Source organism: Urocitellus parryii, chromosome 6, assembly GCF_045843805.1.
Source record: "Urocitellus parryii isolate mUroPar1 chromosome 6, mUroPar1.hap1, whole genome shotgun sequence".
NCBI lineage: Eukaryota > Metazoa > Chordata > Mammalia > Rodentia > Sciuridae > Urocitellus > Urocitellus parryii.
In genome coordinates, this window is record NC_135536.1 from 177828493 (window position 1) to 177853449 (window position 24957).

General features: G+C 40.1%; 1 protein-coding gene across 2 annotated transcripts in view; it reads left to right on the forward strand.

The window, feature by feature from the left end:
• The window catches only part of Cnbd2 (cyclic nucleotide binding domain containing 2), a 53174-nt gene extending 28217 nt beyond the window's left edge, over positions 1–24957 (forward strand). For both annotated transcript variants that reach the window (XM_026383276.2, XM_026383275.2), the window contains 5 exons: positions 4288–4402; positions 8546–8723; positions 9892–10012; positions 20362–20525; positions 24626–24957. In XM_026383276.2, coding sequence (XP_026239061.2) covers positions 4288–4402; positions 8546–8723; positions 9892–10012; positions 20362–20525; positions 24626–24944 — 897 coding nt within the window. In that variant the 3' untranslated portion in view covers positions 24945–24957. The remainder of the gene's footprint in view (positions 1–4287; positions 4403–8545; positions 8724–9891; positions 10013–20361; positions 20526–24625) is intronic.

Genomic DNA, 24957 nt, shown 5'->3' on the forward strand with positions numbered 1-24957 from the left:
TTGGCTATCAGTATCACTGATTAAAACTGCAAATTCTCAGGCTCACACAGGAGCAATGAAATCCAGAACTCTGGGAGGGAGGGCTCAGTAACCTGTGTCTTAACAAGCCTTCCAGATGACTCTGATGCACACTTAAGTTGTAGAATCCCTAATCTAAGGGAGGTGTTTTCAAATTTTGGTAATGAAGAAAAGGCTTTTTTTTTTTTTTTTTTTTTTAATGTGGTGCTGAGGATCGAACCCAGGTCCCGCCTGTGCTAGGTGAGTGCTCTACCGCTGAGCCACAATCCCAGCCCCTCAGGTGCTTTTTATTTTTTAATTTTTTTAAAGAATTTTTTAATATTTATTTTTTAGTTTTTGGCGGACACAACATCTTTATTTGTATGTGGTGCTGAGGATCAAACCCGGGCCGCACGCATGGCGCTACCGCTTGAGCCACATCCCTAGCCCCCCTCAGGTGTTTTTTAAAAAGGCAGATTCCTATCTCTGCAGAGATTTGTTCATTACTGTGGAATCTGCAGTGGAGTGAGTGCTACAGGTGATTCTAATGGAGGGGAGCTTGGGCTTCATTCTGTTAAAAGAAATACAGAGGTCACAGAGTGACAGCAGGTTAGGGGGTTCTTATTTCTTAGCCAGCAGATGAGTTTGGTTTGTCCTTTTGGGTATATTACTAAAATCTGATTTAATCATTCATGTGAAGCTTGTACATAAACATTTTGTTTACTAAATTTGAAATTCAGAAGATCAGGAAACACCAGGATGTATTCTGGTATGGCCCACTATGGTTGGAACTGAAAAGTGCCTGTGCCATCTAAAAGGACTTCTCTTTTTTCTCACTTTTATTTCCTGCCTGGTCAGTGCCTTGAGTGTTCTTCCTCTGGGAGGGAGACTCCGCAGTCCTGATTACTGTACTTTACTTATACTGCCACCAGAGGGCGAAATCAGCAGCTGGGCATCCTTCAGACTGCAGAAAGTCGGAAAATGTGATTTCCTGCTGGCGTCACAAATATAATGTCCATAATCAATTTGTTCTGAGTAGCTTATCATTTGGGGACACATGGTAAAACTGATCTCTCCACAGATACTGCTGCAATTTTAAGACCCACAAGAGACTTTTCCAAGAGCAAACTGTTCTCATTTTTTGTAAGGCACCTATAGTTCCTGGGTGATGAATGTTTGTTGAATGAATGTTGAGTAAAGATCCAAGCACAATGCCTGGTATATAATAAGGCTTATTAAATGTTTATTCCCTTCTTCTTCCTTGCCAACAGTAATCTGTCTTGAAACTTGCTCCTTTATAATGTGTCTCCTAGAGTTTCAACTAAAATTTTTTTAAAAATAGGAAATTAAAAAAGAGATGACATTTCTTTCTAACCTGTCAGATTAGCAAAGATTAAAAGGATTGTAAAAACCTAGTGTTGGCAAATATGCAATGAACTGTTTCATGGACTGTTGAGGGAATAAACAGAGCTTATCTTTGTGGGAGGCAGTTTGGCAATGTGTATCAAAATTTAAAACACACATACCTTTAGGAATTATTCTCAAGAAGATAATAAAACATGGGGTATTATTTAGGATATAATTCTCAAGTCTCAGGAGCAATGAACCAAGGTTTTCTCCATTACACTACTTGCCCATAGCGTGTCATCAGGGAGGTCTTGCTCCTTTTGGTCACTTAAGGGCCAAAGCCACTGGAGACTCATAGACTCGTGCTTGCATGATCAAGGAAGCATAGACATTCTCAGGAGAAAGGAATGTTGAGAATCAGCAGTGGGGCTAGGGTTGTATCTCATGGTAGAGTGCTTACCTAGCATGTGCAATGCCCTGGGTTTAATCCCTAGAATAGAGAAAGAAGAGAGATGAGAATCAAGCACTGACCTCTAAAGTTTCCACTCAAGAGTATCATGAGTCCTTTTGCTAGAAAATCTAAGAAAATTGACCCAAGCTAATAAAAAGGCTATGCCCTAGGCCCAATTCATCAAAGGGTTAAAAAGTCCAATCCTGCCATGTGCCTTCGAGAAATTGAGTATTTGTAAACTGTTTTAATGTCCTCCTGTAGGACACAGAATATCTGTTAGAATTGCTCTCTGATACAGGCCACAGAAGCCAATTGCAAGTGGCTTATTAAATAGTAATTTATTTTTCTCATGTACTAGTCTAGAATGAAGCATTCTGGGACTAGAACAACTGTTCTAGGAAGTCATCAGGATTTCAGGCCCCTGCTAGCTTTTCCCTTCCTGATCTCTAGCTGTGGCTTTCTTTTCTTTTAAAATATATTTTTTAGTTGTTGATGGACCTTTATTTTATTCATTTATTTGTATGCAGTGCCGAGACTCAAACCTAGTGCCTCCGCACCTGTGGCTTTATTTCTTTCTTTCTTTCTTTTTTTTTTTTTTTTTTTTTTTAAAAAAAGCAAATAGGGGATTCGAGCAAGCATGAAAGGCAGAAGGGTGGGAAGTGTGGAGATCATTTTTTTTTTTTTAAAGAGGGAGTGAGAGAGAGAGGGAGAGAGAATTTTTTAAAAAATATTATTTTAGCTGAAGATGGACCCAATATCTTTATTTATTTTTATGTGGTGCTGAGGATCGAACCCAGCGCCTCGCGCACTACCGCTTAGCCACATCCCCAGCCCCTGGCTTTATTTCTAACGTTCACAGTATGGCTGTTTCACCACCAACCATCACATTTGAGTTTCAGGCAGAGGGAAGGAGAAGGACAATAGCTTTCCTGGAAGTCTTATCTAGCAGTCTTTCACTTATATTTCATTAGCTAGAACTAGGTCATTGGCACCCCACTAGAGGAGTCTGGAAAGGTGATTGAGTTCTCTCCCCTCCCCATTTAAACTTGGGACTTTTCTGTCCTAAACAAATTATAGTTGTATATAATACTGACCAATTGAGACAATCAAATATGAATCTTGAAAAAAATGTTTTCTAGAGAAATAACCAATATGCAGTAAGATTTCAAATCTAAACTATACAACTTGGTAATTTTTTGCATATGTGTTCACCAATGTAATCCTTGCCCCAGGCTAGCTAAAGAACATTTATAGCACTACAGAAGGCCCCCTTGTGCCCTTCTCAGACAGAATTCTCCCATGGAGATAACCACTCTTATGACCGGTGTCATCACAGATTGCTTTTGCCTGTTTTTGAACTTCATATAAAATAGAATCATACAGTTTGTACTCTTTGCATTTTGATTGACTTCTTTTGCACAATTGAGTATTTGTTTTTAATTTTATAAACTATAGTATATATAGAATAATATCCAACCATTAAAAAATCATGATGCATAAAATATTTTTGGCATGAGAAGATGTCCTTGATATATTATTGATCTTCCAAAAAGGTTACAAGAGTCTGTGTTACATAACTCATTTATGAACTAATTATGTTTATAATTCGTATGTGTTCATAGAGAAAAGTTTGAAATAACATTTCATAATATATTGCTAACTAGTTATTTCTGGGTGTTAGGATTAATGTGGTTTTAACTTAATCTTATTCTGCTTGGTTGAATAATTTTATTTAATTTTGGAATAATTTTAAATTTATAGAAAGATTTCAAGAATAGGACAAAGAACTCCTGAAAAACTGTAATCCAGATTCACCAGTTAATATTTTGCTACTTTTGCTCTTATATGTATTTTTTTCCTCACCTGAAACTTTTAAAAGTTAAGTATCATTCATAATACTTAAATGATTATTTTCTAAGATAAAAATTAACTACAGAATAATTACCAAAATTAGAGACTTTTTTTCAGGGGTGGGGATACCAGGGATTAAATTTACAGGCATTTGGCCACTGAGCCACATCCTCAGCCCTATTTTGTATTTTATTTAGATACAGGGTCTCACTGAGTTGCTTAGTGCCTCTCTTTTGCTGAGTCTGGTTTTGAACTTACGATCCTCCTGCCTCAGCCTCCCAAGCCACTGGGATTACAGGCGTGTGCCACCACATTGGCCAAAATTAGGGACTTTTAATGTTTATAGAATATATAATCCGGAGTTCATAATCAGTTTCACTGACTGTCCCAGTAATGTCCTCTGTGGTGATATTTTTTCCCCAGTACCAGCCTGTATTTAGTTTCTATGCTTCTGTAGTTGTTTGGATTTTTTCTGATAAGTAAATAACATTTTTATTAAGGAAAAAAAAACATGAAACAACTTGCATTAAGCAAATACAACAAACTGGGGTAAGATGCAATATAGAGAGCTTATCTTTAAAGCCTGGCTTGCCTAGAGTATTGGGGTTTAGTCCTTTGTTTGTGACCTTTGGTGTGTCCAGGGCAGCTGTGAAGTCCTGCGGCTGATAGACCTTCAGACCTCCCCTTACTATTACAAGTGGATCTGGCAGCATCTGGAGCTGATAGATGACAGACCTCTAGGGACTCATCTCAATGGTAAGCCAGATGGCCACCTCTGGAAGCTGACAGCCATGGTAAGGGAGCCCCTGGGCCCTATCCTGGTTCCAGTTCCCTGTCCCTAGATTCCTAAACATCTAGATCTCGGGGTAGGGTTGTAGCTCAGTGGTAGAGCACTTGCCCAGCACATGTGAGGCACTGGGTTTGATCCTCAGCAGCTCATAGAAATAAATAAATAAATGGGGGCTGAGGATATAGCTCAGTTAGTAGAATGCTTGCCTTGCATGCACAAGGCCCTGGGTTCAATCACCAGCACCACCAGGGGGGGAAAAGGTATTACGAACATCTACAGCTAAAAATAAAAATGAAACATTTAGAGCTCTAAGAGCCAACAGGTTGTCTGATTCTACCAGTGTCAAAACCTGGTCCACAGGCCTTGCCTCCTTTCTAGCCTTCTCTCTTCCTCTCTGCAGGTTCTGCCATGTAGCCATCAACTCTTTGCTTCGCACATACACATCCCTCTTTTTGCCCAGTTTTCTTCTGCTTTTTTAGATTTTAGACTAAACATCTTTTTTTTTTTTTTTTTTTTTAGAGAATTCTCCCTGATTTCTCATGCTGGATCAGCATCTTCTTTTCCTCATTGTATTCCATTTAAATACCCTGTATTTCTCTTCTGTCGCATTTAGCCCCACTGAAATAATAGCATTGAATCTAAAATGGTTCTTGAATATGTTTTTCCCTAGAATTTAAGCTCAGTAAGGATTTTGTATTCCTAGGGCCTAGGACTAGCCTGGCATCTAGAGGCTAGTCAGAAGCAACTCATAATCAATGGATTAACATATCCTAGGTGCTACATTCCAAGTTGCAAAGTGCGCACACACTACAGAGCCTTATCCAAACTCGTGTGTCTGCTCATAATTATGAGGAACAGGTATCAATCACTGAGTTCTGATTATTTGTGAAGTATCCAGGTGGCTGTTTCTACATATTACATCATTTTCATAATAGCTTTTCAAAAAGATATGATTGTATTTTCATTTTACAGATTTGAAAACCAAGGCTCAGAAAAGTGAATTTCTTGGGCTGGGGATGTGGCTCAAGCGGTAGCGCGCTCGCCTGGCATGCGTGCGGCCCGGGTTCGATCCTCAGCACCACATACCAACAAAGATGTTGTGTTCGCCGAGAACTAAAAAATAAATATTAAAAATTCTCTCTCTCTCTCTCCCCCCTCTCTCACTCTCTCTTTAAAAAAAATAAAATAAAATAAAATAAAAAAAAGAAAAGTGAATTTCTTATTTAAGGATCACAAAGGATAAAAATAACAGTGGAGAACTTCAGAGTTCTGGCCTGATTCCAAATTGCAGACTTTATTCTTCATAAATATCTCCAGTCTTTCTCTTTCTCCATTCCCACTGTTGGACACAGACATTGTCTGATAATAGCCTATAGAACTGGCCAAGGTTCTGACCAAGTTTCCTTATTCAAGGGCAGGATTTTTCTATTCACATCTCAGTTATGGTGTTTTCCTTTCCTTTTCCAACCTCTGGAGATTTTTGTTTTGTTTTGTCTCATCCACTTGGGTCAGAAACCCCAGCCCTAAGATGTTTGTAATGGTTCAGGTGTTTTACATCTTACCTTGGACTAAGTACTGACATGCTTCCCACTAATCCTTTTATGTTATAATTTCGGCATTAACCTGGGCTCTTCTCCCAAAGGATCACCTCACAGATGCAGCCAAACCTCCTAAATTCTAATCTTAGGAGGTCTGGCTATGGGGAGGCTAACACAGGGAGACAAAGGAGAAAGGTGGGGAAAAAAAGCTTGGAACTGAATCCCACTTACTAGCTGGGTAACTTTGGTGAATATTCAAGGTTTCAGACCCTGGTTTCTTTGTATCTATCATGGCTAATGTTGTAGTTAAGATGGCGGCCTCAGGAGCCACATCACTTATGTTTGAATACAGGGTCCTTCTCTAATTATCTGTGTTATGCTGGAAAAGTGACTCTTTGACCCTATGCATTATTTGATTCAAAATACATTTTTAAATTTTTTTTATTTTTTAGGTGTAGATGGACACAACACAATGCCTTTATTTTTATGTGGTGCTGAGGATCGAACCTGGGTCCCACCTATGCTAGGCAAGCACTCCACCCCTGAGCCACAATCCCAGCCCGATTCAAAATACTTCTAAATTTCCCTTTCGATTTCTTCTTTTTGAACAATTGAGTGGACACAACATCTTTATTTTATTTTTATGTGGTGCTGAGGATTGAACCCAGCGCCCCTGCACATGCCAGGCGAGCGCATTACCGCTTGAGCCACATCCCCAGACCAGTACATATATTTAAAATGTGTAGTTCAATGAATTGTGATAAATCCATACCCATATGTAACCACCAAAGCCAAGTTATAGAACATTTTCATTGCCCCAGAGAGTTCCCTTGTGCCATTTCCCAGTTAATCTCCACCTCTTGCACCTGGCCGTAAGCAACCACCAATATGCTTTCTGTCACTATAGGTTAAATTTGTCTCTCTTAGAGTTTCATAAAAATGGAATTATGCCATGTAAACTCTTTGTCCTACTTCTTCATTAAGCATAGTGTTTTTGAGTAGTTGGCTTGCCTTCTTATTTTTAAATAGTATTTCTTTGGAGATCTTTTCAATAATTTGCATAGAGGTCCTATTGTATGCTGGTACTGTGCTGCTAGGCATCTCATACTTTATTGGCAACTCTTAAAATAACCCTACCAAAGCTCTAAAAGAGATTATGTGACTTGTCCAAGGTTCTGGGACAAGTCATCCAGTCATTCATTTATCTTTTATTGCTCTTCCTGCCCCAATCTGAAAGCCCAGTTTGAAAGCTGAGATAAGTGTTATCTATTAATCTGAAGATATGAACTTTTTTTTAAAGAGAGAGGGAGAGAGAGAGAGAGAATTTTAATATTTATTTTTTAGTATTTGGCGGACACAACATCTTTGTTTGTATGTGGTGCTGAGGATCGAACCTGGGCTGCACACATGCCAGGCGAGCGTGCTACCGCTTGAGCCACATCCCCAGCCCCAAGATATGAACTTTGAATCAAATAGATTTAAGTTCAAATCCAAGCATCAGCCCTTTTATCAGTGATTGAACTCTCGGTTCTTCATCTTATGTCTAATTAGGCTAATCGCACTTGCCTGGATGAAGTGTCTAGAAAAGGTCTAGCACAGAGCCAGCCATAGAGGGACATTACATAAAATCCATGTATTGCACGTTGATTTATTTATTTATTTATTTATTTATTTATTTTTGGTGCTGGAGATTGAACCCAGGGGCACTTAACCACTGAGCTACATCTTCAGCACCCCCCTCCTTTTAGTTGCTGATGGACCTTTATTTTATTTATATGTGGTTCTGAGAATCAAACCTAGTGCTTCATACATGCTAGGCAAGCACTCTTACCACTGATCTACAACCCAGCCCATCCAGCCCATTTTTTTTTTTTTAAGAACAACTTTTATTTTTTTTATTTTTATTTTTTTAAAGAGAGAGAGAGAGAGAGAGAGAGAGAATTTTAATATTTATTTTTTAGTTTTCGGCGGACACAACATTTGTTTGTATGTGGTGCTGAGGATCGAACCCGGGTCGCACGCATGCCAGAGCGCTACCACTTGAGCCACATCCCCAGCCCCCAGCCCATTTTTTTTTTTTTTAAAGAGAGAGTGGGAGGGAGGGAGAGAGAGAGAGAGAGAGAGAGAGAGAGAGAGAGAGAGAGAATTTTTAATATTTATTTTTTTAGTTCTCGGGGGACACAACATCTTTGTTTGTATGTGGTGCTGAGGATCGAACCCGGGCCGCACGCATGCCAGGCGAGCGCGCTACCGCTTGAGCCACATCCCCAGCCCCCAGCCCATTTTTTAATATTTATTTAGAGACAGGGTCTCACCGAGTTGCTTAGGGCCTCACTAAGTTGCTAAGGCTAGCTTTGGACTTGTGATCCTCCTACATCAGCCTCTCAAGCCTCTGGGATTATAGGCATGTGACATTGCACTGGGCGAAGCCACGCATTTTTTTCTTCTTAATTTCTTCATGTACCAGACTATGCAGGCAGGTTACTATGCTGTATTTCCACCACCAACAGCACTACCACTGTCATATATGCAAAGGTCCATTAATGTGCTTTTCTGTGCTTTCTCTAACAGAAACGAATCCTGTAATGAGATTTAGGGAATTCCAGATCAAATCATATCCTCTACAGGACTTTAGCTGTTTGAAACTTCTACATCTCCAGGAATCCTGGAAGCAACAGGAGACAAGCTTCAATAAGACAATCAAAACCTCAGGAGATAGTCTCCCCAAGTTGCTGGGCCCGAAGATCAAGTAAGCTCAGCTCTTGGCAGATAGAGGGGCCCCGATTGTGGTTATAAAAGGGGGGGGGATATGACTTCCTTGGCAGAACATCAGGGATGCTGAGGCGGAAATATAAATGGCAGATCCAGGTTATTCTCAAAGGAGTAGGTGTGTCCCTGAGGCAGCCTAGACAGGTCCTAGGCTTAATACCCAGGCCTTGTATTCTCTGCTTCTAACAAAAAGGTACACTTTAAGAAGTCAACTACTTCTTTTATCAGGGCCTCAGTAACCCATTTAAGGAAGAGGAGGCAGAAAGTATCTTCTGTATCTGTGTGTTGTTAGGTCTTTTCTCTGAGTTTCTTCAGAAAATTCTACCTAAGGGAGGCAGAAATACAGCTGTTTACTGTTTATCAAAGGAGTCTGTTCCATTTTCAGACAGCTTTTTTAAAAAATATTTTTTTTAGTTGTAGATGGACACAATGCCTTTATTTTATTTTATTTGTTTGTTTATTTTGTGGTGCTGAGGATTGAACCCAGGGCCTCAAATGTGCTAGGCAGGTGCTCTACTACTGAGCTACAATCCCAGCTCCTCAGTCAGCTTTGACTGTTAGAAATTTTTTCCTCTAGGCTGGGCATGGTGGCACAAGCCTATGATCCCAGTGGTTCGGGAGGCTGAAGCAGGAGGATTATGAGTTCAAAGCCGCTTCAGCAACTTAGGCCCTGAGCAACTTAGTGAGACCCTGTCTCAAACTAAAAATAAAAAGGGCTGGGGATGTGGCTCAGTGGATAAGCACCCCTAGGTTCAATCTCTAGTAGCAAGAAAGAAAAAAGAAAAATTTCTCCCTCCATATGAGCTTTGAATCTCATAGACTAGAGCTGCAACCGGTTCTTTATTGGATAAATAAACTCTGCCTAGAAAGAAGTCTAATAAGTCTGGCTTAGCCGTATAGGATCATCAACCCCTTCACATAACAAACTTCAGGTGTTTAAAGGGAACCTCACATCTTTGTTTTTCAAGTCTTCTTCCTATTACACTTCTAATCCCTGACAATGGGCTTGATTTTTCTTACATTCTGGAAGGTGTGTTCTTCAGGGAGGGAAGCTCTCAGTATAGAATAGAGTAAGGGCTGATTATTTAGGGTCTCATGAACTGGCTGTGTTATAAATGAGTTCTCTTTAACAAACTGTCATGTTTCAGATCCAAGCTTGCTCAGTCGATCCAGTGTCCCATGGTTAATACCCAGTTTGGTGAGCTCCCCAAGGAGGCTGTGGTGGGGGCCTACATGAAGATCCACACTGTGGAGGAAGGAGAAATTGTGGTAAGTGTACAGAGAGCTTTGTTCATGATACAGTGTGTAACATGAATGGGCTAAGAGTGTTGAATATGAAAGTAAAGGTTTAGAAACACCCCTCTCTGTATTTAATGAGATTAAGATATAGTGTTGATTTTTAGCCAAGTGTGGTGGCATATGCCTATGATCCAAGTGACTCAGGAGAATGAGGCAGGATGATTGCAAACTCAAGGCCAGCCTCAGCAATTTAGTAAGACCTTATCTCAAAAAATAAAAAAGGCTGGTAGTATAGCTCAGTGATAGAGCATCACTGAGTTCAATCTCCAGTACTGCACCAAAAAAAAAAACAAACACAAAAATCATTGATTTTTAAGATATGATAAAAGTATTGTGGCTCTTGTTTTTAAGGAGTTCTATATTGAAGAAATACATATTAAAATATCTATAAATAAATTGACTTGTCAGCTGGGAGCTTTAGAATATCCAAGAGTGTTAAGGCAAAGATGTGCCTCTCATCACTCCTATTCATCATTGTATTCAAAGTCTGAGCCAGTAGTACAGTAAGACAAGAAAAGGAAATAAAAAGGTATACAGATTGAGAAGAAAGAAAGTTGTTTTTGTTTGCAGATGACATGATTGTCTGCGTCCACAGTTCCAAAGAATCCAAAACACTTCTGAAAGTAATAAGAGATTATAGCAAGATGGAAAGATACAAGGTTAATATATAAAAGTCAGTTGTTTTCCTTCTACCAGCAATGAAAACTGGAACTTAAAATGAAAACCATTTATAATAGCACAAAATGAGGGGCTGGCATTGTGGCTCAATGTTAAGAGTGCTTGCCTAGCATGCATGAGACACTGTGTTTGCTCCTCAGCACCGCATAAATGTCCACCTAAAACTAAAACTAAAAAATAAATATTTTTTAAAAAATGAAATGGATAGGTATAAATCTAACAAAATATATGCCAATCTACGTGCAGGGGCTGGGGATGTAGTTCAGCAGTGGAGTGTATGTGTGGCATGCACAAGGCCCTGGGTTTAATCTCAGCAACACACACACACACACACACACACACATATAGAATCTACATGCTGAAAGCTATGTAACTCTAATGGAAGAATTTAAAGAATGCCTAAATAAGTGGAGAAATATTTCTGTATTCATGGATTGGAAGATTCAGTATTGTTAAGACATCAATTTTTATTTTATTTAGAGATAGGGTCTCACTGAGTTGCTAAGTGTCTCACTAATCTGCTGATACTGGCTTTGAACTTGTGATCCTCCTGCCTCAGCCTCCCAACTTACTGGGATTACAGGTGTGCACCACTGTGCCTGGCTAAGAGTGAATCTTAAAATATGCAATTTTAAAAGAATCATTTAGGAGGTCAGTGGATTTCAGGAAGGAATGTGGACTATGATAAGAAAATCTAACATTACAAATGCATGAAACATCCTGAAGAGGTTGGGGGAAAGGGTATTAACATTAAGTAACTTTGGAAATGAGTGGAGTCATTACAATTAAAGGTAGAGGCTAGGGTTAGAACTCAGTGGTAGAGTGCTTGCCTAGCATGTGTGAAGCCCTGGATTCAATCCTCAGAACCACATACAAATAAATAAATAAAGTAAAGGTATTGTATCCATCTACATCTAAAAAAAAAATTTAGGAAAAATATTAAAGGCAAAATGAATTTGTATGTGAACCCTGTACTCTAGTTGATAAGGTTGTTTCCCATGTAGGTATGTATTAATAATCCTGATATTACTACAGTATATATTAAAGTGGATCAATTAAGTAAAAACTGGCAAATGGTGGGATCTAGGTTTTTCACTAAATGAGTAGAAATTTACAGATGAGAGGCAGCTAGAAGGATCCATATGATAATGGGTTAAAGACATCAGTATGAATTCAAATTTAGCTCAGATACACTTACAGATGGTTACATATAGAAATATTTATCTATGTGTGTGCAAATTGATTGAACCCAGGGCCTTTCACGCACTAGATGAGCACTCTACCGCTGAGCCACAACCCCAGCCCCATATGGTATTTTTTTTTATAATGAAAACATTTATATCTAATCTCTTAGGGATTTCCAAGTGTATATACATTATTATTATCTATAGCCACCATATACAATAGATGTCTTGAACTTATTCCTCCTAACTGAAATTCTATTTCCTTTGACCAACAACTCCCCAAAACATCTTCAACCCACAGCACCAGACAGGCATTCTACTCTACTTCTAGAGTTCAGCTTTTTTTGGATTCCACATATATGTGAGATGTGTGTTATCTTTCAGTGACAGGCTTTTACTTAATAATGTTCTCCAGGTTCGTCTGTGTTGTTACAAATGACAATATTATCTTCTTTTTAAAGAAGTACATATGCCAATTATAGATATTATTCTGATCTATAATTGGCATATGTACCACATTTTATCTGTTCATCCATTGAGGTCCACTTAGGTTGATTTCGCATTTTTTTAATAACTTTATTTTTTAAGTTAATTAATTAATTAATTTGTTATGTGATTCTGGAGAGTAACCCAGTGTCTCATATATGCTAAGCACTCTACTACTGAGCTACACCCCCAGCCCTTTGATTTCACATCTTCACTCTTGTGAATAATGCTGCAGTAAACATGGAAAGCAGCTATCTCTTCAACATACTGTTTTCATTTCCTTTAAATATATATCTGGAAGTGGGATTGCTGGATCAAATGATTCTTTTTATTTTTTTAATTTTTTAAGGAACCCCTCCATACTATTTACATATTTATTGGTTATGTTAATTTACATTTCTATCAACAATGTACAAGGATTCCTTTTTTTTTAATATTTATTTTTTAGGTGTAGATAGACACAACACAATGCCTTTATTTTTATGTGGTGCTGAGGATCGAACCCAGGTTCCGCCCATACTAGGGGAGTGCTCTACCACTGAGCCACAGTCCCAGCCCAGGATTCCTTTTTTTAATATTCTTACCAATATTTGTAATCTTTTTGATAATTGCTGTTTTATAACAATAGGATTCAGTAGCTCCTTGATACTGAATTTTTACTTCCTTGATGCTTAATGATGTTGAACACATTATAATTATACATAATGGTGGAATTCTTTTTTTTGTACCTGAGATTGAACCCAGGGATGCTTAACCACTGAGCAACATCCCCAGCCCTTTTTATTTTGAGACAGAGTCTTGCTAAATTGTTTAGGGCCTTCTAATTTTCTGAGGCTGGCTTTGAATTGGTGATCCTTCTACCTCAGCCTCCTGAGCTGCTAGGATTACAGATGTGCACATGCACCTGGCACTTTGCCCATTTTTTAATCAGGTTGTTGTATTACTACTAAGTTGTTTTTCATGTTTTGGATATTACTCCTTTATCATATTGTGGTTTGCAAATTTTTCTCCCATCCTATAGGTTGTCTCTTTATTCTGTTCATTGTTTCCCTTGCTATGCATAAGTATTTTAGTTTGAAGCAATCTCATTTGCCTGGGTTTTGGTGTCATTTCAAAAAAAAAAATAAAAAATAATTTCTCAGGCCAATCTCAAGAAGCCAGATCTTGATTTCTGATAACATTTCCCAATAAAAGGAACAGTGGTCTATGTAAGATGAGCCTAGAACATTTTATAGTTCTTGAAAATAAAGGAAATGTTGGTGGGGGCAAACTTCAGGGCATGTCAAAGGGCATAGGCCACTGTAAAGAACCCCTGCTGGCCAAAGGTATTTGAGCAATAAAATAAAGCAGTACAGGATTGTAAACCTAAAGTATAAAATAAACGTCCATGACATACTGATATAAATGAATGACATACATTCATGATATAAATAAATCAATAGTGAATGAATTAGTAGATGGAGAAAAGACAAATCTCCCTACAGAATAATTCTGAAGCATGATACCCTGCCCTCAAGAAGGGAGAACATTACATTATAATCCCTGTTCTTTAGATTGAATTGTGTACAGTGACTTCCTTCTGAAGAGTACAGTAAGGAAAAGGGCTAAATCTAAGAAACACTGCCTCAGCCAGGTTATCAAGGAAAACATCAACAGTAATAAATCATGTTGATAATGTTGCCACCGGATATGGTGTGATGAAAATGGCACTGTGTCTAATGGTCATTCTCTCAGTAACCCCAAAACCCCAGTATAATTGTGAGAAAAATATCAGACAAATTCTAATACTAGAGCATCCACAAAATTCCTGATGTATACCCTTCAAACTGTCAAGGTCATCAGATACAAGGTGTGCCTGAGAAACTACCACAACTGTGAGGAGACTAAAGGGACGTGACAGTTATATGTAAGTTATATATTGGATAGGATAATGGAACAGAAAAAAGACATTTGGTAGGCTGTGGATGTAGCTCAGTGGCAGAGGCCCTAGGTTTGATGCAGCACCATCACCCCCCCCCAAAAAAAGTGCATTACATTAAAAACAGGAAATCTAAATAACGCATTAACCTCATAATAATAATATGTCAATATTGGTTTGTTCATTTTAACAAAGATATCATATAATGTAAGATATTAATAGGGGAAACAGGTTGGGAAATATATGAAAATACTATACTAGTTTCTCAGTTTTTTTGTAAATCTAAAGCTGTTCTAAAAAATAGACCATTAAAAAATTAATCCAATAGTAAAGGGGTGAGTATGGATGAACCAAGACTGGTCATAAGTTAATCACCATTGAAGCTGGTGAAGGGTGCGGAGCTGAGTGGCAGGATGAATAGCATGGTGGTAACAGATATGGAGCAGTGGGCCTCAGCCTGCCTAAGGAGAGGTTTTCTTTTGAAACTCTGTGTGCACTCATGCAGAGTCTGGGAACCTGCCCCGTGCCCTTTCTACTGTGCCTCGTTACAGTTGCTCCAAGACCGTCTTCACGCCCTCCTTCCCCATGTTTGGTCCTGTCTCACTAGTTGGTGTAACAGGAAAGTCAGCCCAAGACTATCAGAGAGCCAGCCTCTAGAATGAACCCTCTAAGCTGATTTGAATATTTTTGAACTCTTAGAAAATTCTTCCTTTTGTTCAAGAAAAATCTAACTTCTGTAACTTTTCCCCCTAGCCCCCAGTCCTGGGGATAGAACCCTTCCTTTACCCCTGAGCTACATCCCCAGCCCTTTTTATTTTTTATTTTGTGACGAGGTATCACTAAGTTTCCCAGGCTATCTTTGAATTTGTAATCTTCCTACCTTAGGCTCCTGAGTAGTTGGGATTACAGGTATTTGCCAGCTGCCTTTTGCAACTTTAAAGTAACTCTACTCCCATGGTCTCTACCTCCCAAAAAAGAAAATAGAAGAAATCAGCTTCCTTACCATGTGATGGCCCCATTGATATTTAGAGAATGATGTTTTGGTTTTCATTCAGCATTTCTGTAGCCAGGCACAGTGCCAATGTTCCATTAACTATTTTCTTATTCAGGCAAACATCCTCCATTTCTCTAGTCATTCTTCATGTGATGTGTTCTCCAGCCTCTTTACTGCCTGCTTCTCTTAAATTTGTCAGTGTTTCAGAGAGTGCTGCTCAGAACTGAACAGACACAGGGAACCAAGGTGGAAAAGCTAGGCATGCTTGGGCACCCTGGGTGGAATCAAAGCATGGAGGGCAGGTAGATGGTGATCTTGATGGGAGGCTGTGTAAGGGACATGAGCAATAAGGCCAGTACTATAGAGGACTCACGATGCCAGAATGGGGAGTTTGGTCTTAATTCCTTAGGAGGCCGGGGAAGGTTATGAGTAGGGCTTAGTGCAAGGACCTGGCCACCTCTCCCCCTCTATGCACAGGACACCACATACACAGAAGGCTCTCTACAAATACTTGTTTATGTGACCCTTTTTGAAGAAAATGTTGGTGAAAGTCTTAATGAGGTGCTTTTGAATAAGACTCTGTACTGCTTTCAAGGCCCTGGCTTCATTTAAGGCAAATGAGTGGGTAACAGCTCTGAGTATTCACTTACAAAAGGTAAGAATCTATCATGTTTCCCTTACCCTTGGAAGCAGGAGTATGGGAACAGCAGAGGTGGGGGCCTTGGAGCAGAGAGACCCAGATTTTGAGCCAAGAGGTGTAGGAGAACCAACTTTCCAGGGAATAGGCAGGCCTAGGCCTAAGAGGTAGTCAGGACAGGCCAGAGCCATGGACAGAACAGCAAAGAGGTGACAGATGGAGGAATATTATTCTGATTTTGTTTCTAATTGCTAGCTGTGCAGACTTGGGCAAATCACTTTGCCTCTCAGAAAATGAGGAAATTCACCAGGGTGAGTTGCTACCTTGAATGTTGTGACTCCATTTGTGCACTTATTTAACAGATATTCCTTGAGTATCTATTGTGCTCCCAAGCATGGCACAAGGTGCCATTGTGAGTGAGTTAACCAACATAACTCCTGCCTCATGAGGTATTTGATCTAGTTGGGTTACACATAGTATACAGATTTCTAACAAGTACATGAAAAATAGCAAATTGCTGTTGGAAAGTACTGGAAAGCAGAGTGGGGAGGTGACCTTCTTAAATGAGGTCTCTGAGGAAGTATGTTTAAGCTGAGACCTGAATGATGAAACAGGACAAGGGAGAAGAATATTTCAGACAGAAAGACAAGCAAGGAAGGAAGGAGGCAGGAAGGCAGGAAGGAGGCACAGCATGTTGAAGAGACTGGAAGGGAGGGCAGGATGGATGGAACAGAGTAAACGAGGTAGGGTAGTGGCAGCAATGGACCAGGCTAAAAAGCAGAGCAATGGTGAGATAGATAGTCCATGCCTTGGCAGCCATGATGAAGTATTCTGTTTTATCCCCCGTACTTTGGGAAGCTTTTTGAAGGATCTAGACAGAGGAAGTGACCTGACTCCAGCTATGTGCGTGTGTGTGTATGTATGTGTGTGCGTGCCCACGTGTGTGTTCATGTGTTCATGTGTGATGGGGGATGGACCTGGCAGTGGAGAAGAGTGCCAGTACTGCTCCTGAATAGATTCCTCAGTTCAAATCCTGGCTTTATTTGGCTGAGGCAGGAAGATTATGAGTTTGACATCAGTCTGGGCAATGTAATGAGACTGTCTCAACACAAAACAAATGCTGGCTTTGCCACTTTGTGTCTTGGGCAAGTTATTCAACCTCTTCATTCCTCAGTTTCCTCATACCATAGTGGTAAAAAGTGTGGATTCTGAAAACAGACAACTTGGGTTCAAATCCTGGCTTTAGCTGAGCATGGTGGCATGCCTATAATCCCAGTGGCTTGGGAGGCTGAGACAGGGGATCTTGAGTTCAAAGCCAGCCTCAGCAAAAAATAAGTTACTAAGCAACTCAATGAGACCCTGGGGGATTTGGGGATTTGGCTGGGGATTTGGCTCAGTGGTTGAGTGCCCCTGGGGCTAGGGTTGTGGCTCAGCAGTAGAGTGCTTGCCTAGCACTTGTGAGGCCCTGGGTTCGATCCTCAGCACCATATAAAAATAAATAAATAAATAAAGGTATTGTGTCAAACTGCAACTAAAAAATAAATATAAAAAATGTTAAAAAGAATGGTTTTATTGCTTTAATGCTGTATAATGTTGGACACTTTTCTTAACCTCAGCATCCTCATCTACAAAATAGGGAACCATGCCATTGTGTTTGTGAGACTTAAATGACTTAATATAACCACAAACTGGAGAAAAGGGTACTCTTGTACATTGCTGGTGGGACTGCAAATTGGTGCGGCCAATTTGGAAAGCAGTTTGGAGATTCCTGGGAAAGCTGGGAATGGAACCACCATTTGACCTTGCTATTGCCCTTCTCGGACTATTCCCTGAAGACCTTAAAAGAGCATGCTACAGGGATGCTGCCACATCGATGTTCATAGCAGCACAATTCACAATAGCTAGACTGTGGAACCAACCCAGATGCCCTTCAATAGATGGATAAAAAAAATGTGGCATCTATACACAATGGAGTACTATGCAGCAATAAAAAATGACAAAATCATAGAATTTGCAGGGAAATGGATGGCACTAGAGCAGATTATGCTTAGTGAAGCTAGTCAATCCCTAAAAAACAAATACCAAATGTCTTCTTTGATATAATGAGAGCAACTATGAACAGAGCAGGGAGGAAGAGCAGGAAGAAAAGATTAACATTAAACAGAGACATGAGATGGGAGGGAAAGGGAGAGAAAAGGGAAACTGCATGGAAATGAAGGGAGACCCTCATTGCTATACAAAATTACATATAAGAGGTTGTCAGGGGAATGGGAAAATAAACAAGGAGAGAAATTAATTACAGTAGATGGGGTAGAGAGAGAAGATGGGAGGGGAGGGGAGGGGGATAGTAGGGGATAGGAAAGGTAGCAGAATACAACAATTACTAATTGGGCATTATGTAAAACTTTGGATGTGTAACCGACGTGATTCTGCAGTCTGCATTTGGGGTAAAATTGGGAGTTCATAACCCACTTCAATCTAATGTATGAAATATGATATGTCAAGAGCTTTGTAATGTTGTGAACAACCAATAAAAAAAATAAATTAAAAATAAAAAATTAAAAAAAAATAAATAAAAATATAACCACAAACTACAAGAGGCCCTGTAATTTAGTGGATGCTTAATAAATGTTAGCTGGTGCTACCTTCGTTATTGTGTTAATCAGGTTTTGTGATGCTGTGATCAAAATACCTGACAAGGATGAATTGGAGGAGGGAAAGTTTATTTTGGCTCAAAGTTAAGATGTTTAGTCCAGGGACAACAGAATCCATCGCTCTGGGCCCAAGGTGAGGCAGCGCATCCTGGCAGAAAGGCATGGCAAAGAAGTGCTACTCTGCTCATGGTGGCCAGAAGCAGAGAGAGGCAGAGGGGTAAGTGGAGAAGAGACTACAGGGAAGATGAACCCTTCCAGGGCACTCCCCAGTGAATGACCCTCCTCCTCCAGCCACACCCCTACTGTTAATTCTATGGCCTACAGTTACCACCCAGTCAGTCCATTCCAACTAGGATGGACTGATTAGGTTACAGCTTTCCTAATCTTATCAGTTTACCTCTGAGTATTCCTGCATTAACACAGGAGCTTTTGAAGGATACCTCATATTCAAACCATAACAATTGTTGTCAGTGTTATCGTTGTTGGGAATATAAAATACATGACTGTGGACAAGTAAATTTTCTTTTCTGAACCTCATTTTCTGCAGCTAAGGAGGATGATCCCTATACAATAGGACAGTTGTGAAGATTATATTTGTATGTATTTTCTTCACATAGTAGGAGCAACATTTTTGCCCCCTGCCCACGCTCCTTTCCCCACTTCCTTAGTACTGGAGATTGAACCCAGACTGGCCTCAAACTTGTAATCCTCTTGCCTAGCCTCCTGAGTGGCTGGAATTACAGATATGTACCACCACCACTGTGCCTGGCTGTCACTTTCATTTCATAGGTGAGCAAACAGCAGCCCAGGGAGGTATCGCTTGCCCAAAGCCACAAAGCAAATGAAAAATGTAGATATCCTTTTGGAAGCCAGGATTAATCTTACCTGGCCTCCAAAGAGCAGGTCTCTTGATTTGGGAACTCTTTTGTTCTTGAGTCTTAGAAAGCTGGGTGCTGGAGGCTCTGGGGGGCCAGTAGCCTCTTCTTCCCTCCCTACCTGAGTCTTAATTAACCAGCCAAGAAGCTAAAGTGTGAGCACTGGATTTAAGAGTATAGCAACAAGGGTTCTTGGCTTTGCTCAGCCAGTTCCAGAGTGTCTCCTTATAAAGAGGCTTACTCTGTAAAGCAAGCAGGTATGCCTATGGCTCTCCATCTCATTTTCAGATACAATAAGGTATGAACCAAGCCAAAAAGCAGGGGGTATACTAAGCTGCAGAGAGGACTGGGGCCTACAGAAAAGGATGGGGTAAGGGGTGGCTGAAAAGGGGGATGTCTAAATAAGGACTAGCTTTTTGGTTTTTGTCCTAAGTCCTGAGGGAGAGAAAACAAGCTTGCTTGCCAAAAATGAGTTGAAAGCCGAGTGAGATGGCTAGTTCTAGCTAGTCCAGGAGGCCAAGGCAGAGGATCACTTGAGCACAGAGTTTCAAGGCTATCCTGGGCATCAGAGTGAAACCTGTCTCAAAAAAGATAGTTGAGATTGGATATTGGAGAAAGCTCAAGAAGCAGTGGTATGAGTGTAGTTCTTGGAACAGAGCCTGCTCTGTGGGGGTGGGACCATGGAGAAAGCACTTAGGGCTTTCTAATTCCAGGAATCAGAAGACTGTCATGTCAAGTAGCAAAAGTAGCCCTGGACTTCCCCTCCCCATCACAAGCTCAGTGACTGCAGTGGATTCACCTCTTATTTGAGGCCTTATTTTGCTATCTAGAAAATCTGCTGGTAGAACTGACTGGTTTCTGAGGTCCAGTTTTCTGTGATTACTTCTTTCTAGGGCTTTCACCAGGCCTTCCTTCCAGAGAGCCGTCGTGACATGCGGCCCTTGATTCTCGTGAGCCTGGGAACTGAGTTGATTCGATTAAGGAAAGAAAAATTTTATGAAATGATTGATGAAGAGACAAGAGAGAAGTTGTTGAGGTCTGACATTGAGTACCCCAGGTCAGTATTGGGCAGTGTGTAAGTCCCATCAGATCAAAGGAACGAGCTTTTGCCTGTTGTTATAGTAAAAGAAAGAAAGAAGGGAGGGAGGGAGGAAAAAATCAGTAATACTGAATGCTGACAATAGTGAAATGAAACTGGTAGTTATTATATTCTAAATTGGCTCAATCCTTTTGATGATAATTTTAGCTTCATATTCCTTTTGACATGGTTAATTTTAGCCTTATATGATCCTACCCTTTGAGGCAGTGATCCATCCCTGAATTTGTCCTTAGGAAGCCAAAATGTGGGGAAAGCTACAAGCATTAAAATGTTCATAGCAGTCATATTCATAATAGGAAAATCACCACCATTACCTCCACCTGAGCCACACATAAGGAGATAGTAAGAAAAGCAGTACATTCCCTTGATAGAATATCCCTGTCTTATTAAAAGATGATAAGTTTAATGACTCCATAACTGGAATGTTAAGTGGATAAGCTAGTGATACATGGAAGGAGCAGTACAAAATTATATATATGCTACCACTATGTCTTTGGTAGTATACATAAACTTACCTGGTTTTGCCAGCAGGTGTTGGAAGCAAGTGCTAGTCCAGTGGTAGAGAAAGAGGAGGTGTGGAGGCAGGCAGATCTGTAGAATCTTTTTCACCACTGAGCAACTTCACTAGTCCTTTTTATTTTTTATTTTGAGACAGTCTCACTAAGTTACTGAGACTGGCCTCAAACTTGTTTTCCTCCTGCCTCAGCCTCCCACGTTGCTGAGAATTACAGGTGTGTGCCACTGCAGCCTGCTCAGATCTGTAGATTCTTGCAGTGTGTCCAATAAGTTCATAATTCTATATGAGAGCTCTGTGATCTTGGGCAAGTCATTTCCTCTCAGACTTCAGAGTCCAATCAGCAGAACAAGAAAAAATTGACTAGATCATTGTTTCCCAAAGTATGAAACACATTCCACAGAAGGTTTGCAAGATGATGTTCTATGGTGCACAGATTGACATGTTTAACCTTGACAGTGTGTGTTAGAAAAATAACAGGATGAGCTTACTAACCTCGAGATTGGTAGATTTTGTTGCTCAGGAAAGAGCTAAAGTAGATGTTTAAGTAAAAGAAATGAGTGGATTTAAGAATAATAATGAGCAAATTTTATGTGACAAAAAATTGAAGGAATTTTATGAGAAAAACAAGTGGAGACTCACTGTTGACTTCTCCCAGTTCAGAGGTGCTGCATCTCTGTTTTCTGTGCACTACCAATATGGAAAATGGCTGTTCAGACTGACCTACTTGAAAAAGATCTAAGCTCCTCGAGTGATAGCTGGCCCTGGGTGGTTTCAGCTAATTTTTGTGGAATTGAAATTCTGAAAAGATTCACATAGACTTGCCTCCACAGATGTTTGAGCACTTGGTGCCTGTACTGCCAAGTCAGCGCTTTGCTTTAGTCATCTCTAATGCTGACAGGCAGGTTGAACTCATGCTTTTTTAGACTGCCAAAGCAGGCCAGAAACATATCCATTATGTAGCTCAAATCTCTTAAGTTTTAACTAAGGACTTGAGGTCCTAAAATCAGTCAGGCAGAGGCACCAGCCCTATGAATGCCATGGGCTAGAAACCTAAAAATCACCCATACACAACCCAGGCCATTGCATGTAGAACAAAATGGAGATCTCAGTTCATAGGAAAGACAGAGGAATCCTCAAAGGCCAAAATGAAGAGGCTCCTCCAAATCAAGTAAACAACAAGATTCAATGCTGGGGTTGCCCCAGAGTGGTGAAAAGCCACATGAGCTAAAGTGTCAAAGCCTGTGAAGACGTAAGAAATCATTAAGTGAGGCAGGGGATTGGAATGGAACTCCCAGGCAGAGGACTCTGGAAAGCTGCCCTGCTTAGTAACAGAGTAGACTAGAAACAAATGTGACCATCATCATCCAGACATGATGTGGAATCTTGTCTGTATCAACTTGGACTCTGGGTCCCAAAATAAAAGAATCCCATGCTTACCCCTCATAGATTTTAGTGAGTTCCTTAGCCCTTTTGAGCCCTAACTTTCTATATTTATGAAATAGAGATTAAATGAGTTAACCAATATAAAGTGCTTGACACTTGATAAGTAGTAGGTCAAAGTCAGATACTATTATTCATTTTGTAAGAAATTGGGAATTAATGGGAACTTTTTAAGTAGAAACTAGAAGTATGCTGGTACCAGCTCTCCAGGAGGCTGGAGAAAACCCTGACTGGCAAGGCTTGCTGATTTTTGTGGTGTACATATGCCCACCATGGCCAGTTTCAAGCTACCAACCTGATATCATTCAACATGGAGTTGAGAAGAGAATTCACACTGTTAGCTTTTGTGAACGGTTATGAGCTGGTTTTGGAACATCACCGATACCAAAAGGACCTCTACATGTTTTCTTCGGTGGATCTCTGGGATCACAATTGACTTTATCTTGGTCATTATCATCTAGCCAGAAGAACCTTCTAGGTTGTTAGTTATTAGGCTTGTCCCTTTAGGTAGGCAAGCACAGGCAAATCAATGGAAGTTTAGCATCCTTCCCTTGCTGTGGTCTCAGAAGGAAATAAATCAGTTAATGCTAAGTCCATTCCATTCTATGCATGTTTGCCCCATTCTCTATGGGGAAAGGGGCCTGGGTAGGGCCAGAGCACCATGACCAGTCCAAGGCAGCCACCAATCTATGATATGTCTCTCTAGATTTGACTGTTCTGGACATTTTATATAGATGGAGTCATACAATATGTATATATCTCACCTTATTTATATATTTACCAGTTGATGGGCATTTGGATTATTTACACTTTTTAGCTATTATAAATAATACTGCTATGAACATTATTGTACAGGTTTTTTATAGACATATATTTTCATTTCTCTTATATATATACCTAGGAATGAATTGCTGGGTCATATGGTAACTTGTGTTTAACCTCTTAAGGAATTGTCAGGCCATTTTCCAAAATGGCTACATAGCAGTTTACATCCATACAGCAAAATCCTCATTCTAATATCTGCACAATCTTCATCAATATTTATTACTGTCTTTTTTTCCTCACTTTTGGTGCTGTGGATCAGACCCAGGACCTTGTGCACGCTAAGTAACCACTTTGCCACTGAGCTATATCTCTAGCTCTCCTGTCAGTCTTTTTTTTTTTTTTTTTTTTGCGGGTGCGGGGGGTATGGAGTAGGATGGGTACCAAGAATTGAACTCAGAGGCACTCGACCACTAAGCCACATCCCCAGCCCTATTTTGTATTTTATTTAGAGACAGGGTCTCACTGAGTTCCTTAGTGCCTTGCCGTTGCTGAGGCAGGCTTTGAACTTGTGATCCTCCTGCCTCAGTCTCCCAAGCCACTAGGATTTCAGGTATGCGCCACCACACCTGGCATTGTCAGTCTTTTTTGTGGTAACAACCCTAGTGGGTATAGGTGGTGTCTCATTGTATTTTTTTTTAAGATTTTTTTTAGTTGTTGATGAAGTTTTATTTATTTTATTTAAAAGTTTTATTTATTTTATTTATAAGTGGTGCTGAGAATTGAACCCAGTGCCTCACACATGCTAGGCAAGCGCTCTACAACTGAGCTACAACTCCAGCCCTCATTGTGGTTTTGATTTATATTTCTTGGATGGCTAGAAATCCTATATATAATTTAAATGTTTCGAAAACCACATTGTAAGACATGAAAAGAAATAGGTGAATAATCTATTTTTAGATTCAGTATATCTAAAGTATTATAATTTAAACATTTTATCAATATAAAAACTATTCATGAAATATTTTCCATTCTTTTGTGTTATAAGTCTCTGAAATCTAGTGTATGTTTTATACCCAAAGCACATCCCTAATTCAGATTGGCCACATTTCAGGTACTCAGTAGCTGCATATGGCTTGTAACCACTGCAGGGGAAAGCATAGGTCTATGCAAAGAAGGTCATAGAAAGGTAGAGTAGGAGACAGGAGCCTGGAGAAAGGCAAAGAGCTAGAACTGGGTTCCTGTATTTAGGGATGGGAAAGAGTGGCAGGAGGAAAGGCTGAAGGGCAAGAGTAGGGAGGAGCTAGCTAGAGACCTCAACTTCTGTCCTACCCTTCAGTGATGATGACATGTGCCAGAGATTGCTCAAGGAGAACAGCTGGAATATCTTTCGGAAGGACCTAGTACGGCTGCTCGTGGAGCCTCGCAAAATACCACCATTTACCCCAGTTGGGCCCAAGAAGAAAAGCATCTACAAGCCAAAGTCTCTGATCCTGGATTTGTGTAGTGTCAACAAGAAAGTTAAGCCACATCATCCCGTTTTTATGGCATCCCAGAAGTACCTCCCCCCACTGAGGATCGTCCAAGCCATCTCAGCACCCCGGCACAAAATCCAAGAACTCCTTCCTCAGTATAAGAATGCAGGAGTCCTTCTTTAGAATCAATAAAAGA